The 16105-nt window shown below is 40.1% G+C and overlaps 2 protein-coding genes across 2 annotated transcripts in view; one reads left to right on the top strand and one right to left on the bottom strand.

Moving 5' to 3' along the window:
* Positions 1 to 6264, top strand: part of scfd2 (sec1 family domain containing 2) — a 303002-nt gene extending 296738 nt beyond the window's left edge. Inside the window, exon 9 of the mRNA XM_063043148.1 lies at positions 5709 to 6264. Within this exon, the coding sequence (XP_062899218.1) occupies positions 5709 to 5801 (93 nt within the window). The 3' untranslated portion in view covers positions 5802 to 6264. The remainder of the gene's footprint in view (positions 1 to 5708) is intronic.
* Positions 6265 to 7105: 841 nt separating this feature from the next.
* Positions 7106 to 15891, bottom strand: rasl11b (RAS-like, family 11, member B). The gene is made up of 4 exons (XM_063043150.1): positions 15632 to 15891; positions 15173 to 15229; positions 14967 to 15043; positions 7106 to 8744 (listed from the first exon to the last, which is right to left on the bottom strand). The coding sequence occupies exons 1-4, from the start codon at positions 15744 to 15746 to the stop codon at positions 8277 to 8279; spliced, it is 717 nt and encodes a 238-aa protein (XP_062899220.1). The 5' UTR covers positions 15747 to 15891; the 3' UTR covers positions 7106 to 8276.
* Between the last annotated feature and the right edge of the window lie 214 nt (positions 15892 to 16105).

Raw genomic sequence — 16105 nt, forward strand, 5'->3', positions numbered from 1 at the left:
CTTTGACAAAGCCACGCTGACTATTCCTAATCATATTATGCCTCTCCAAATGTTCATAAATTCTGCCTCTCAGGATCTTCTCCATCAACTTACCAACCACTGAAGTAAGACTCACTGGTCTATAATTTCCTGGGCTATCTCTACTCATTTTCTTGAACAAGGAAACAACATCTACAACCCTCCAATCCTCCAGAACCTCTCCCTTCCCCATTGATGATGCAAAGATCATTGCCAGAGGTTCAGAAATCTCCTTCCTTACCTCCCACAGTAATCTGGGGTATATCTCGTCTGGTCCCGGTGACTTATCCAACCTGATGCTTTCCAAAACCTCTAGCATGCCCTGTTTCTTAATGTCTATATGCTCAAACTTTTCAGTCCACTGTAAGTCATCCCTACAATCGCCAAGGTCCTTTTCTGTAGTGAATACTGAAGCAAAGTATTAATTAAGTATCTCCACTATCTCCTCCGGTTCCGTTCACACTTTTGCACTGTTTCACTTGATTGGTCCTATTCTCTCACGTCTTATCGTCTTGCTCTTCACATACTTGTAGAATGCCTTAAGGATTTCCTTAATCCTGCTCACCAAGGCCTTCTCATGGCCCCTTCTGGCTCTCCTAATTTCATTCTTAAACTCCTTCCTGCTAGCCTTATAATTTTCTAGATCTCTATCATTACCTAGTTTATTGAACCTTTTGTAAGCTTTTCTTCTTGACTAGATTTTCAACAGCCTTTGTACACCACGGTTCCTGTACATTACCACCCTTTCCCTGTCTCGTTGGAACATACCTATGCAGAACTCCACGCAAATATCCCCATTTGCCACACTTCTGCTATATATTTCCCCGAGAACATCTGTTCCCAATTTGTGCTTCCAAGTTCCTGCCTGATAGCTTCATATTTCCCCTTACTCCAATTAAATGCTTTCCTAACTTGTCTGTTCCTATCCCTCTCCAATGCTATGGTAAAGGAGATAGAATTGTGAACACTATCTCCAAAATGCTCTCCCACTGAGAGATCTGACACCTGACCAGGTTCATTTCCCAATACCAGATTAAGTACAGCTTCTCCTCTTGTAGGCTTATCTACATACTGTGTCAGGAAACCTTGCTGACACAGCTCACAAACTCCACCCCATCTAAATCCCTTGCTCTAGGAAGATGCCAATCAATATTGGGGAAATTAAAAATGAGTATGATGAACTGGTGTGGACCATACATGGAGTGAAGATTTGTGAGATGGGGGCAGTGAAAGGCAAGCCATATCTTGAAAGTTTACAGATAAGAGTACTATGTCAATCAGGAAGTAAAGGCATCAAGGCTAAAGCAGAGATAGATTAGAAGTGAACATTTTTGTTTGAAGATATGATCTGACATCAAAAAAATAAACATTGTGAAGAACGTAGAACACTACAATTTGAAACTGAGAAATCAAGGAGACTGCAGTAGCAATTTAATTTTACTTTGTTGCAGTGTTCATGTTGTTTGTGAAGAAATTCAGTTGAATAGATATTTGCAATAAAAAGAGATGAGAGTATAGTTGAACAACACACTCTAGGATACTGGAAAATAAATATGAAGTGTTTGGTGCGAACTCTGCCAACAAAATGAGCTAATTTAGCCAATAGATATCAATTGCCCAAAAATTCTATCTGATGCAACAATAACAGGGGTCTTCGTCTCTAAAATTCATATGCAGTAAAAGACTGATACGTAAACTATCCAAATAATGGTATATCTGGTTCTATCATCACACTTTTGGAAGAATGTGATTAGAATCGAAAGGATACTGAGGAGATTGCCGGGGTCGAAGTGTCTCAGTTCTCATGACAGGACGGATTTGTTTTCTTTGGAGTAGTGGAGACTGGGAGTTATATAAACTTTTTATGGTGTACATAAGGTAGATAGTAGGAAACATTTCTCCAAAATAGAAATATTTAAAACTATATGGTATAGATTTATGGCAATGATAAGAGGTTTAGAAGGGATCTGAGGAAGAACACTTTCACCAAAAGAGTGATTGTATTCTGGAACATACTGAGTGAATAGCTGAGGCAGAAACTCTCACAACATTGTAGATGTAACTAGTTGAGGTCTTGAATCACCAATGTACACAAGGCTACAGATAAATGCTGACAAATGGGATTAGTATGGTGTGGTAGGCATGAGCGTATTGGACTGACCATAGGGCCTGTCTTTATGCTGTCTGACTATATGACTCTGTACCTCTTCTAAGTTATTTGATATTTTCTTTTCTGTAAATTGGAAAACATCAACACTTCCAATAACTGATCCAGCCTGCTACCAGTCAAGTTGATCCATTTTGAAATAAATTTTACATATCTCAATGACATGTTTACTGTAAATGGCTTCAAAAATAAACCAAAGGATAAGAAATTTGCTATGGTTTCAGTTCTGGATATTCATAAGGTACCCTCGAGTTTAAAATTCATTATAATTCCCTTTGTAGATTGTCCAAACCAAGTACAATACTAATTGAATATTTCTACTGCAAGTGTAAAGAACTTGTTATATTTTAAGTCAGTTTCATGCTGAAAAACCCACACCCAACAAAAAGCCATCTTAGATTAGGAGCTGATTTTTTTCTATTGAGGTTCATTCAACTGGGAAACCACTGAATATCTCCTTCCAGAGCATACAAATGCTTTTCAAGTAATTCCAGGTTCCTGTTTCTCCAGTTTTCTGTATGCTAGTCATGCCAGAATAAAATCTACCAATGTGTGAGAAATATGCCTTTATTAGTTCCTGAACACCGTCTCAATTAATTTGAAGGTGATTTTTTTGGGAAGTTTTTTTCTGGGCCTCATTATCTTGCATATCTAACAACTTCATCCTTCAGTCTCTTTCCTTATTTTTCCTCATTTGCCAGCTACTCAAGATTTGCCTCATGGATCATAGCTGCAACTGAGTGGATGGTTTGTTACTCAGATTGTGCACAGGTGTCTATAGCATTCACAGCAAAGTAACCATGGCTGAGCGGAATCCGCTTCAAAACACATTGCATCAGGAGAGGAACAAAACTTTAGCTGGCAATTAGCTCTCCATGCAGTACAACTAAGAATCAAAACCTAAGTAAAATACAGTGGATTCCAGTTCATTGGGCCATTAGTTAATCGGGGCAGCCACTTATTTGGGAAAACTTTTAAAGAACAAAAACAAATTGAAAAATAGCTGAGATTCCCTTTGTTTATTTGGGACACAATGCTACTTAACTGGGGCAGGAGACAGTCAGTCACATGCACTCGTGTGGCCATAAGACACTGCACTGTGCTTGGAGTAAACGGTTGCATCAGTTGCTTGTGCTTGTGTTAGGTTATCCATTTGGGCCGGCAGACACCAATTCAAAAAGCAGTGATTTGGGATACATTTATTTTTAAACTGAGACCTTTGCCATGAAAAGATTTGACACTAGCTAAAAACCCTGCTGGACCAAATTAAAAGCCAGCTTTCTGACACCGCTCACCATCAGCTGGCAGAGATAACTGGAGTGCCAAAACCTACAATTACACACCTGATACATCAGCAAGATAAATGGCGAGAAGAATGGGTGTTATGTGAGTAGCAACAGGGGCCATCACAAAAACAAAAGTCTGAATGTAAGGACCCAGATGTTGAAGAGGCCCTGAATCAATGGTTGTCGATTATAACTAAGACAAGGTGTGCATGTTGGTGGACCAATGTTAAAAAACAAGTCAGAGGAGTTAGCTGAGAAGCTGGATCACAAAGATTTTAAAGCAACAGATGGTTGGTTGTCTCAATGGAAATACAGGCACCACATTAATTTCAAGAAAGCACTCACTGCGAGAAAGGTAGTGCTGATAGTAAGTGCATGAACATGGAAATTCACAAAACTCCCCAACTTGCTTCAAAAATTTTGTGCCGATATCTACAATGAAGATGAAACAGGCTTTTTTAATCATGCCACACCAAACAGTTCCCTTGGCAACAAACACACTACAACATCAGGTTCAAAGGAAGCATTGGATCGCATAACTGTGTTGTAATGTTCAAGTATGTCAGGAACTGATTAAAAGGAGTTATTGGGAAAAGCTTTAAACCTTGATGCTTTATGGATAGTTTACCAATTGCCAGGTAAAACACAATGAATTCAGATGGTGGTAACCATGATGAACTAATACTTAGATTTATAGTACTGTAGTAACATTGGTAGTTTACTAATTTGTTCTGTTTAAATACATAATTTTTTACTCAGTTAAACAGGGGTTTGACTTTTTGATACCTTTTTAACTATTTCCCTTAAACTTCAGATTATTAGGGCAGCCCTTAATAAGGCCAAAAGGTACTAATCCCAATGTGCCACAATCTAATGCGATCTGCTCTATCTTCTGTTACTGTCATTTAAGCTTAATTTCACTATTTCACTGAAAAAGCTTCAACATCATCTATTTTTCCTTACAAAGGTATGCAGTTGGCTGCATGTTCATCAACAAATCAATTTCCTCCTCAAAGAAATATAATGCTTTTAGAGTGGACCCAAGGGGTGTCTCGTTCATTTTAAAGGGTCTTGTTAGGAAGGTTCAATAAGGCAATTGCTGCAAAAAAAAACACAAAAATGCTGGAAATGTAAGGCAGCTTGATTGCCAATTGAAAGAGAAAATCACAGTAACATTTCACTTGTGACCTTCAAGGGAACTCTGGTTTCAAATTCTCCTCAAAACATTAACAATGCTAGCAAGTTTTACTTTCTTTAAAATGTTTATCTACCTGCTGTGAATTGCATTACTTCAGATTTTTCAAATTTCTAACATTCCTGCAGTCAGATTTCTTTTATCTGTTTCTAGAGAATCATGGAAAACAAATCAGGAGTAACCTACCCTCAGTAGCTGAAAGCATGTTGGCTAATGGATCAACTGATACTGCTACAGCATTTCTATCTTTAGCTACATATAAGTGTATCAAGGTTCATCCTATAATTGTGTAATTTAAAAACTGGAGTACTGTATTGTATTTATGTGATCTAGAAAAAGGTTGCAGTCGACCAAAAAATAAATCATATTGTGTTATATTTTTAAAATACTGCAAAATGCAGTATCTAAAAATCTGATACAACCTTTTAAGAGTGCTGAACTAATTACAGGGCCAATGGGTACTGTATCAGCTTTGTGTAGGTTTTACTCAAGTTGCAGGGGATACCCTCCGGCAGATTTCTTACTCTTTGTAATATGATTCTGTAAACTGTTCTCCCAAAATCAATTTGATTGTTGGCAGAGTATGACTTCTGGTTCAACTTGCTTTACATTCTTGTGCGAGAATGTCTACAATGGCAACTACAAATATTTCACTTTGAAAACTGAGAATTTGTCAAGGAGTTTTTCAGTGGCATTTTTTTACATTTGATTTGATCCTGAAGAGGCATTCTTTCATTGCCATAAATAATTATTAATGATGAATGAGCCTTGACAATGAACATAGCAGGGTATCTATGTCCTCTCCTTACATGCAAGCAACCTAGCCTGTTGTCCAGTACTAGCCCAGGATCATTCTAACTGTGATAGCCCTGTGACCATACTACATGAATACAGGATCAAATGAGAGAGGGTAAATCATAAAGCAGTTTAATGTCATCATTAGTACTTTATATTTGTTATCCAAATTTGCGACTTTCTATTAGTTATAAGGTAACAGATTTGTAAACACATGGCTCAGATTCTGTTTATCTTTTGTTTTCAGGTGATTGTGCTGTCCACTCGCCTACTAACACCACTTGATGTGACTCAGCTCATCTTTGCAAATAACAGACTACATCCAGATATTGGAGTGTAACAAATGCAGTGTTGCTAGCCATAAATTTTCAACTGTTCTGCAAACTCAGAAATCCAAGACATCTACCTGAATATATGAAAATAAATGGATATGCTGCAAATTGCCTCCATGCCCTTTTGTGATAAGGGATGACACAACAAGTCAAGTAACCTGTCTGACATTCAAATGAGCCATGTAAATAACCGTTTTTTCATTTTTATCAAGGCTGTGGGACTTGGCTTTCAAAGCAGTTTTTTCCAGAATATATTTTTACCCTAGCTTGAAGAGTTTAGAATTTTATATACACACGGTACTAGTGCTTTGAAATAAAAACATCAGTATTAGAATAAACATACCAGGATTTCTAGATTACTGTTGTGCTTAGTGAAAGGATGGTATTCCACTCCTGAAATCTCTGGTCAACTTCTACTTGTCTACATGTTCATTGTACTAACTGGGTAAGAGGCAGAGTTTGTATTAAATACTTTAAAATCATAATTTTGCCTAAAATGTTCAGTGACTCTTTTTTAAGTAGATACTCTGGGATACACTTAATATATTTCATGTTTAATTGAGAACAGCTTTTTAATACTAGAAACTCAGCATGAACTCTGGGCTGACTTAAATAGCAGCCATAAGTGACCCACTATACAATCATGGAATTAGAGAATTCAAATAGTCGAGATTAGATATGCTTAAAGTGCTTGGTCACACAAGTATGCTTGGAACCCAGCTGACATAACAATTAGAACGTGGCAAAATAAACAGCAAATGAACATACTCTAACTTGACAATGATACTGTACACAACCATTTCTATGCAAGTAAATACAAGATCTTTCATAAAACACTAGTACACTTGGTTCAACTGTTTATTTGTCAACATGCTGGAAAGTATGCGCTCTTTGGAAAGGAATTCCTACTGCAGACATCAAAGAGCCCAGCTATCCATAAAGTGCACTTAGAAAGACATTTCAAGCCCATTGCACTTAAGACTGTAGGAACCCCATTCCATTAAGACAGGCATTGTCCAACTTGGCTTTGACATTTGACCCAAGTTAAAACTAACTCCAATTTGGAACACACTGCAAATGCTGGAAATGCAAAGCAACACACACAAATTGCTGGAAATGAATAAGCAGTCAACATTTCAGGCTGAGACTCTTCTTCAGGACTGGAAAGGAAGGGAAGGGCAAGGAGGGTAACTAGAAGGTGAGGGCTGAAGAGGAAGGGATCTGATAGAGAGTGGATCATAGGAAAAAAGGAAGAGGAGACCCAAGGGAGAAAAAAAATTAATTTTTCCTCCTGGTTAAAAAAAAATTCCCTCACCCTTCCCACTCTGGACTCTTATCTCTTCTCACCTGTATTACCCTTCCTCCAATAGTCCACTCCTATCAGATTCCTTCCTCTCCAGTCCCTTAACTTTCCTACTCACCTAGCTTCAGCTATCACCTTCCAGCTATCTTCCAGCCCCTCTCCCCACCCTTTTTATTCTGGCATCTTCCCCCTTCCTTTCCAGTCCTAAAGAAGGGTTTCAGCCCACAACATTAACTGTTTATTCATTTCCATAGATTGAGCTCCTTCAGCATATTGTGGTGCTCCAGTTTGGAAGCTGTTTTGTATTGGATGTGGGATGAAATACTTTATCATACTTCTATTAACATTTTCATATTCTCTCAGGAATGGGAGGGGTAGAATAAAAATGCAAGACTGAAGCAGATGATTTTGTACTGCAGCAAATGCTACCTCATACTGGCTAAAATGAAGTGGAAAGAGAACAACTTTGCCTATGTAATAGCTTTATTCAAATGAAGCTAGCTCATTGAAACTCCACATATGAAGGTTGCATCTGACTTCTGACATATTTGAACAGCCATCCAAACCAGCACATGGAAACAACTATTGGGATGTTTATTCCACATAGTTCACAGCTTCTAGCAGAGGGCAATTCGGAGTACAAGATCAGAGCTGTCTTTGAATTCTTCGCATGCACTCCCACAGCACAGGAGCAGGATTGTCCACACATTCAAGTTTGTGAAACAGTATTATAAAACAAAGCAACTGATGTGCTACCAAGCAGTCAAACTGATTTACTTTTTGTTTAAAGGAATTAACAAAGACTCCAATTTGAAATCGCTCTGTCCCATCTGGGCCATGCATCAGTGCATATTTTACACAAATCATGACAGACACTGCAAAATCAAAACCTACAAGGCTCCCAATAGGGAGCACAGAAGTCAACTTCAGATACTTCTGGTCTGGTCCCACCATGTTCAAGAGAATAGCAGTGATCACTGAAGTACCCATTTTCAAAAATCACTTCTTGATAATGATCAAAGATCCAAGTGAATGATTAAATGGACAGTCTGTTCTGGGTAGGTCATTCAGTTTCTGGTATAGCCTTGGCTTTCCAGATTTTCACACCCACGTTGATTTGTCACAGTATTTTACAAAAAAGTGATTAAGCACTTCATATCAGGATCTTCAGGTGTCAGCCTCAAACAGATGTTGCAGTTCGTACTTTAGCAGAAAGAGCTTGTTTGAAACGCCGCCGCAGATCTAGCATGTTTGGTGATTTTGGCCTGGGTATAATGGATGTTTTTCTTTTTTCAGCATTGCTGCTCATTTGTTGCTTACTAATTTCTTTACAAAGCACATGAAATGCATTGTACACGTCATTATAGTTTTCACTGGCAGATACCTCATAGAAGGTGCATCCAAGTATGTTTGCTAATTGGAGGCCATGATGAGGTTCCACTTGTTTAGCATGAAGGAGGTCAGCCTTGTTTCCAACAATTATGACAGGAACTCTGTTTTCTGGATGCACACGGCAGACATGCTGATGGAGGTGACTGATCATTTCATAACTTTTGTAGTCTGTGATTGAATAGACCAGTACAATTGCATCAGCCCACTGTATGGATCTGTTAAGCAGCTCGTTGCAGCTAAGACTCTGCCCATTTATCTAGAAACGAGAATAAAATGTGATCAAGTTTGTATCAAAATGCAAATGCTGAAAAAGTTTCAAAGGATTAATAATACTCCAAGCAGAAACATGATGAATGGAAATGTCAGATTCCATCTAGTTTAAATACAGCAGTGAAAAGTTTACTTTGTAGATAACTCAAAAACTCAAAGGTCAAATACAAAAGCCATCCAAATATGTGCCATGTTGCATTTCTGAATCATTTGGTTTTGTTTGAGCTACATAATGGCTTTACTACCATAGAGCCGTGTTGATTCAGCTGTACAGCTCAAAAGCACAAAAAGTGTCAGACTTCAGCAAGGAATCAAAGGAGCAGTCTGATTAAAGTAGCACTTCTATTCGCAGGAAACAGACTGACTAGACTGTAAAAATTCTCTATTTTATACTTCAAACATGGGGGTTTGTGGGCAAAGTTACAAATTGAACTAACTAGACTGAATGCAACATTTTAATTTTATTTGAAAAAAGCAAACCCAGGGGAACTCATGGTTTTTAAAAAAACAAAAAAGCTTAAAATAACAAACAGCCAAAATTTTCTAGTGTCGCAGCAGATCTAGTCATAAAATACAAGTCATTAATATATTCTCATTTTGTTAAAATTCCAAGACATCATCTACGTAAGTGGCATTCCAAGTATGGTGGGCCTCCCATGGTTTCTCCATAACTCAGTATCAAAGCATAGAGTTCTCCCAGCTTGGAATGACGGCTGGAACTGATCTCAGAAACATGAAACAGCACCAGATGGACCTGGGAGATGGCAGAAAGGATCACTGGGGGCAGCTTGAGGTTAATAGAAAGTTCACAGTAGGAAACAAACTATAGTGGACTGTTAACCAGAGGCATTGGGAAGAAAAACTAGTTGGAATGTATTCAGTCTTTAAGCAACAACATTAATCATCAATTTGGTTGAACTCAAGTGTTTCCAGTAACATTTGCTAAATGTACATTTAAATTTGCACAAAAACTAGCCCTAATGGAATAATGGAAACACCAAAACCAGCATATTGCATTCAGGCAGGATGTTCTTCCTAGTGCTGTTTCAGTTTTAGTGAGCAGTTTCCACATCCAGCTTAACATTTTAACTCTGTTCTGTTAAATTTTCACACAAGTTAAATTACTTCAAGACTTAAGTATCAAGTGAAAACACATGTTCCCAAAATGTTGACTTTTGAAATGGGAGATGGGTTGAAGGGATACATTTGAACTGCTGCAATCAAAATCTTGAAAAAGAGCAAACTGTGGGACCACCTCCACATTACACAAAACTGCTCTTAAACCACTGGTGCAGAATTCCAGGCTTTTCTAAAGACTAATTCTTCATCGAATGTACTCAAATAATCACCTTACTGGAATATCATAGAGGTTTAAAATGCCAGATCCTGTTTTTCTGCTCTGGACTTAACTGCAGTAAGATAAAGAACAGACTTGACATGTATCCAGCAGCTTACCACAGACTGCTGATTAATGGACTGTGAATCTGTAGGGCTTCTCAGTTCAGGCAACAGAAGTGCTAGTGCTTTAGAAATCTGCAAAAGTATGCCAAGCTTACTGCCAAACTTGATCCTCATTTGCCTGCTCACAACAAAACTATTTATCCAATTTAAAAGAAATCACGAGCAGCAGTTTAGGAGTCATGCTCTACATGATAATTCAGTGCCCCTAGGATAAGAATAGTCAAGGAAATAAATGGATTCTTGCTGAAGAGCAAATTCTCCCTCAGATTCATTTTCACTCCTTTCCTTAACAATAAGCCTTGCCCTTTACCCATACAAACTATGCCTCTAGCCTGGTGCTACATACCAAACCATGCTCATCATCCCCAGAGCAGTTCAATTACTTTCCATCCCTGCCAAAATACTATAAATGTTCAAAGTTAATTATATCCAAAGTAACTTTGATGAAGGCTATCCATCTCTTCTCATTAACCTGTCTGCACTCATTTAACTGCACATCTCCAAAACATCATTGTCTAGGTATTGAGGCTACACTCCTGTTCCTTTCTCATCCACTCATTTGTACCACATCGCTCTAGAATCTGTCCTTGCCCTTCTTATCCATGTCACCTCACTCTATAAGCACACTGAAGAAACCCAGCTGTCTCAATTCTGCACTTGGGAACCATCAGGACCGCACAAACTAACACTGCTCACTTTCACACTACTGAAACTGATTTAAGCTACCATCATCCCCAATTTGATCACTGTTCCAAACTTTCAAATTAAATGTCAACCAAATGTCCTATATTCTTTTAAAAAAACACCAAGTCTAATTCAACCTTTACTTGCACTTTTGGTATACTGACTCCCAGATAAGCAGGGCATATTTTAAAATTTCCATCCAAATCCTTTGTGCCTTTATTCCACTAATCTTCCAGAACTATCTTCCAAGAAAATTTACATGACTTAACACTAGCTTTTCAGCTTTCATCAGCCAAAACAGCCTTTGAGGCCTAATCCAATTAGATTTTGTGATCAAGTGGTCCATTTGCTTAATAAGAAAAACACTACCGAACAGAAACCCTCAAACCCATCACCTGTTCTTTCCACAATGTGCCACAAGTTGCCTTCCAAGCCATTCTATTTCTAATTATTGATATGTTAAAGCAATGGATTATATATTGATTTTAGGAAAGCATTTGATAAAAGTTCCCCATGGTAGGCTTATACAGGAAGTCATAAAGCATGGGATCCATTGGAACCTGATGGCATGGATTTGAAATTGGTTTGCCCAAAGGCAGCAGAGGGTGGTGCATGGTATGTATTCTACCTGGAGGTCAGTGACTAGCAGTGTCCACCAGAATCTTCTGGAACCCCTGTTCTTTGTCATTTCTATATGAAAGTGGAAGGGTTGTCAGCTTCAGATTTGCCATGGAGGTTGGAGATGTTGTGAATAGTTTGTCATAGGTTACAACAGGATATGCATTCGCTGCACACTCAACAGCAAGTCACTAATCCTATTAACTTACTAACTTAAGACAGCAACTCCATTCATTCCCTGATCACTGCCTTGCCTGATCTCAAGTACAATAAAGATGTATGAATCGAAATAGCTATCTAAATTAAATATATTATTACACTCTAAAAAGTGAGACGCGAGATCCTCACAAAACTAACACTATCTCAGTAACACACATCAAAGCTGCAGCAGGCAGCATCTCTAGGAAGAGGTACAGTCGACATTTCAGGCCAAGACCCTTCGTCAGGACTGACGAAGGGCCTCGGCCTGAAACGTCAACTGTAGCTCTTCCTAGAGATGCTGCCTGGCCTGCTGCGTTCACCAGCAACTTTGATGTGTGTTGCTTGAATTTCCAGCATCTGCAGAATTCCTGTTGGTTACTGTAGTTCAGTGTCAATTTTGTGAGGACACCAACTCACTAATTGGAGACTAAATCTTAAACAGTGAAATTAGTATAAAAGTAAAACTTTGTTTCCCCATGACCTCTGGAAATGAAAAGTGTTCTGAATGAACAATTTACCCACGAGCACTACCTTGGTATTTTCCCCTTGGTTCAAATTAACTTAATTTTCTTTTATATATGCTTATTGCAATGTGCTGCTGCTACAAAGGAACAAGTTTCATGATATATGCCGTGATACCAAGCCCAATTCTGATATTGGAAACATCTGGTTAAGTAGCATCTGTGGATAGAGAAATCATTAGTGTTCAAGTCTAAGCCCTTTATTTGAAAAGTCCAAACCTGAAACAAGAACTCCACTGGAACATACTAAATGCTGGCAGAACTCAGCAATTCAGACAACATCTATACAGGGAAATAAACAGATGATGCTTCAGGCCAAGATCTTTCATCAGGACTACAAATGAAGGGGGCAGAAGCCAGAATAAAAGGGTGGGGGAGGGCAAGGAGTACAAGGCAGCAGGTAATTGCTGACATTTCTCCTTCCACAGATGTTGCCCAAGCTGCTGAATGTTTCCAGCATTTCATGAATCTGGAATTTTCTCACCCAGAACTGTGCAAGCCAAACCACATTATATGTTTGAATTTGCAGTAAGATTTTTGAATACGATTCAAGGATCAGACTGGAAAGTGATGAGCCACAATCATAAGCCATGATCTAAAGTGACACAGACTGAAGAACCATACGGTCAACAAGTATAATCTGAGGAGAACAAGAACACCTGCACATTCAGTCCTAAAATTGTTATAGTGACATTTATGACTTTGACAAAGTTAGAAGCAAATCTTAGACCATAAGATACAAGAGCAGAATTAGGCCATAGCTGCTCCGCCATTTCATCATGGCTGATCCATTTTCCTTCTCAACACAATTCTCCTGCCTCCTCCCGGTAACCCATCACACCTGACTAACCAAGAACTTATCAATCTCTGCCCTAAATACACCCAATGACCTGGTCTCCACAGGCCCCGACAGCCACAAATTCACGGCCCTCTAGCTGAAGGAATTTCTCCTCATCTCCATCTCTATTCTGAGACTGTGACCCCCCCCAGTCCTAGACTCACCCACAATAGGAAACATCCTCTCCACATCCACTCTATCAAGGCCTTACAATATTCGATAGGTTTCAGTAAGATCTCCCCTCATTCTTCTAAATTCCAGCAGGTACAGCCCCAGAGCCCTCAAGTGCTTCTCAGACGATAACCCTTTCATTCCATTTCCCTTCCTCACCACCAACTCAACCTACAAGTTAACCTGCACGAGGACCCCAAGTCACCTTGCACCTCTGATTTTTGAATTTTCTGCCTATTTAGAAAATTGGCTACACTTTTGTTCTTTCCACCAAAGTGCCTGATCATCACTTCCTGACACTGTATTCCATCTGCCACTTCTTTGCTCATTCTCCTAATGTCTAAATCCTCCTGCAGCCCCTCCGTTTCCTGAGTTTAACTGCCCCTCCATCTATCTTCATGATGTCTGCAAACCTGGCCACAAAGCCATCAACTTCATCATCCGGATCAGTGACATAACAAAAAGAATCAGTCCCAACAATGATCACATGGAACACCACTAGTCACCAGCAGCTAGTCAAAACAGGCTCCCTCTCTGCCTCCTGCCAATTGTCTATCCACGCTTGTATCTTTCCTGTAATACCATAGATTCTCATCTTGTTAAGCAGCCTCATGTGCAGCATGTTGTCAAATGCCTTTGAAAATCCACTGATTCTCCTTTGTCCATCCTGCATGTTATTTCCTCAAAGAATTCCAACAGATTGGCCAGGCAAGAATTCCCTTGAGGAAACCATGCTGACTTTGGCCTATTTTATCATGTGCCTCCAAGTATTCTGAGATGACCTCAAATGAGCTCCAACATCTTCACAACCACTGAGGTCAGGGCAACTGGCCTATAATTTCCCCCCTTCTGCCTCACTCCCCGCCCCCAAAGAGTGGAGTGAGATTTGCAACTTTCCAGTCACCCAGAACCATGCCACAATCCAGTGATTCTCACAAGATTATTACTGATGCCTCCACAATTTCTTCATCTACCTTTCTGAACCCTGGGGTGTAGTCCATTGGGTCTAGGTGACTCACCTACCCTCACACCTCACAGCTTCCCAAACACCTGCCTAGTAATAGCAATTTCACTCCCTTCTGCCCTGACACTCTTGAACTTCCGGTATACTGCTGGTGTCTCCAGTGAATACATGCAAAATACTCATTTAGTTTATCTGCCATTTCTTTATCTCCCATTACTACCTCACCAGTGCCATTTTCCAGTGGTCCTATATCTACTCTCACCTCTTTTTCACTTTATATGTCTGACTTTAATATACAGTATTTGTTTTTTGCACATTTTTAATCTATTCAATATAAATACATTGTAATGATTTACTTTATTTTTTCTCTTCTAGTATTGCATTGAACTGCTGCTAACAAATTTCACATCACATGCCAGTGATAATAAACCTGATTCTGAAGAAACATTTGGTATCCTCTGATTTATTGACTTGCTTGTCTTCATAGTTCACCTTTTCCCTTATGACCTTTTAGTTGCCTTGTTTTCTTAAAGCTTTGCAAACCTCTACCTTTGCACTAATTAAGTTTTAAAATCGTCTTTAGAGAATCCAAACAGCTTTTCAATTAAGCCAAATTATCCCAAGTATTCCCTTATTTACACTGGTGGAAGTAGTGATGTTTAATTCCCATTATAAGGTTTCATCCATGCAATAGACAATAAAGGTTGGGGAAGACGAACAAAGCTTAAAAACCCTATCCAGAAACCTCACCTGAACTCCTGGTGTGTCTTGAACTTGAAGTGCAAGTTGCTCTCGATCTACTTGTACTTGTCTGGAGTATAATGTACCTGAAATATTACCAGCCGACAGAATAGAGAATTAATTTTCGATTGAACAGCGGAGTTGATGCAGGCAAAAAAGAAACTTACACGGTGCCGCAAATCAAACTTTTATGTATTCTCAAAATAGGAACTTACCTGCATTTCTTTCATAGTCGCCAATAAACCTCCTGGTTAAAAACCGCACCACCAAAGCTGAAGGAGAAATAAATGGGATTGTGAAGTTGCGTGTAACCCAGACATGAATCCTTCAACACGTCCCCTCCCTCTCTCAGATAATGCATTTGACAGTGGACGGGTAGCCGCTAAATTCCAGTAAAGGATTTTTCTCCAGACCGCTATTCCCCAAAGGAAAATAACTCCGATTTTCTCCATTTGTCAAAACCCCTCCTCCGCCGCGTGGGGGACGCGGCCTTGGCTGCAGCCGGCGTCGGGGATCTCAACAAAACACACATCAAAGCCCGGCGAACCAACCTGACTCGCCTCGCAGCTCAGCTCCCTGGGCTCAGAGCCACAGGCCGCCACACCGACTGACGCCTGCAGTAAACCCACCGGGTTACGCCCGCCCAGAGCTGCGCCCGGCCCCAACTTTCTCACCCGTTTTGCCCACAGCGCTGCCGCCGATGACTGCGATCTTGATCACCCGGTTGCTAGGGGTGTACTCCGCAGGTCCAAGTTCCTGAATCGTCGACATGCTCTGGACCAGGCGCATATCAAGCGGTGGCGACGGAAAGTCGGCGGGCAGCCGGGGGCAAGACTAGAGCGAAAATCGTGGCGAGAAGTTGAGAAAACACCACCTACAGTGGTGATCCCGCAAGCCGCCACCGCCTCAGCACAGCACGATCCCCACCACACGCGTCCGCTCCCTCAAACTGGAGCCGCGACGCCCGCTCGGCTCACTTTTATAGCCAACCTGCACGCTGCCTCTGATTGGACACCAGTGATTCCACCGATTGGATGCTTGCAGAAGGACGTCATCTTACCTGCAAGTCCTCCATCTCGCCTACCACTGGGTTGCTGCCAGCCGTGGCTAAGCAGGGGAGTGCACACACCTTGACTCCGTGGCACCTG

The sequence above is a fragment of the Mobula hypostoma genome, chromosome 3, assembly GCF_963921235.1.
Source record: "Mobula hypostoma chromosome 3, sMobHyp1.1, whole genome shotgun sequence".
NCBI classification, from domain to species: Eukaryota; Metazoa; Chordata; class Chondrichthyes; order Myliobatiformes; family Myliobatidae; genus Mobula; species Mobula hypostoma.

Bases quoted from the DNA above. Each gene is read 5' to 3' on its own strand.
- rasl11b (XM_063043150.1), bottom strand. From the start codon at position 15,746: ATGCGCCTGGTCCAGAGCATGTCGACGATTCAGGAACTTGGACCTGCG. The intron at 15,230-15,631 runs GTGAGAAAGTTG...TTTCTCCTTCAG, and splicing joins CAGCGCTGTGGGCAAAACGG to CTTTGGTGGTGCGGTTTTTA. The intron at 15,044-15,172 runs GTAAGTTCCTAT...GTAATATTTCAG, and splicing joins CGACTATGAAAGAAATGCAG to GTACATTATACTCCAGACAA.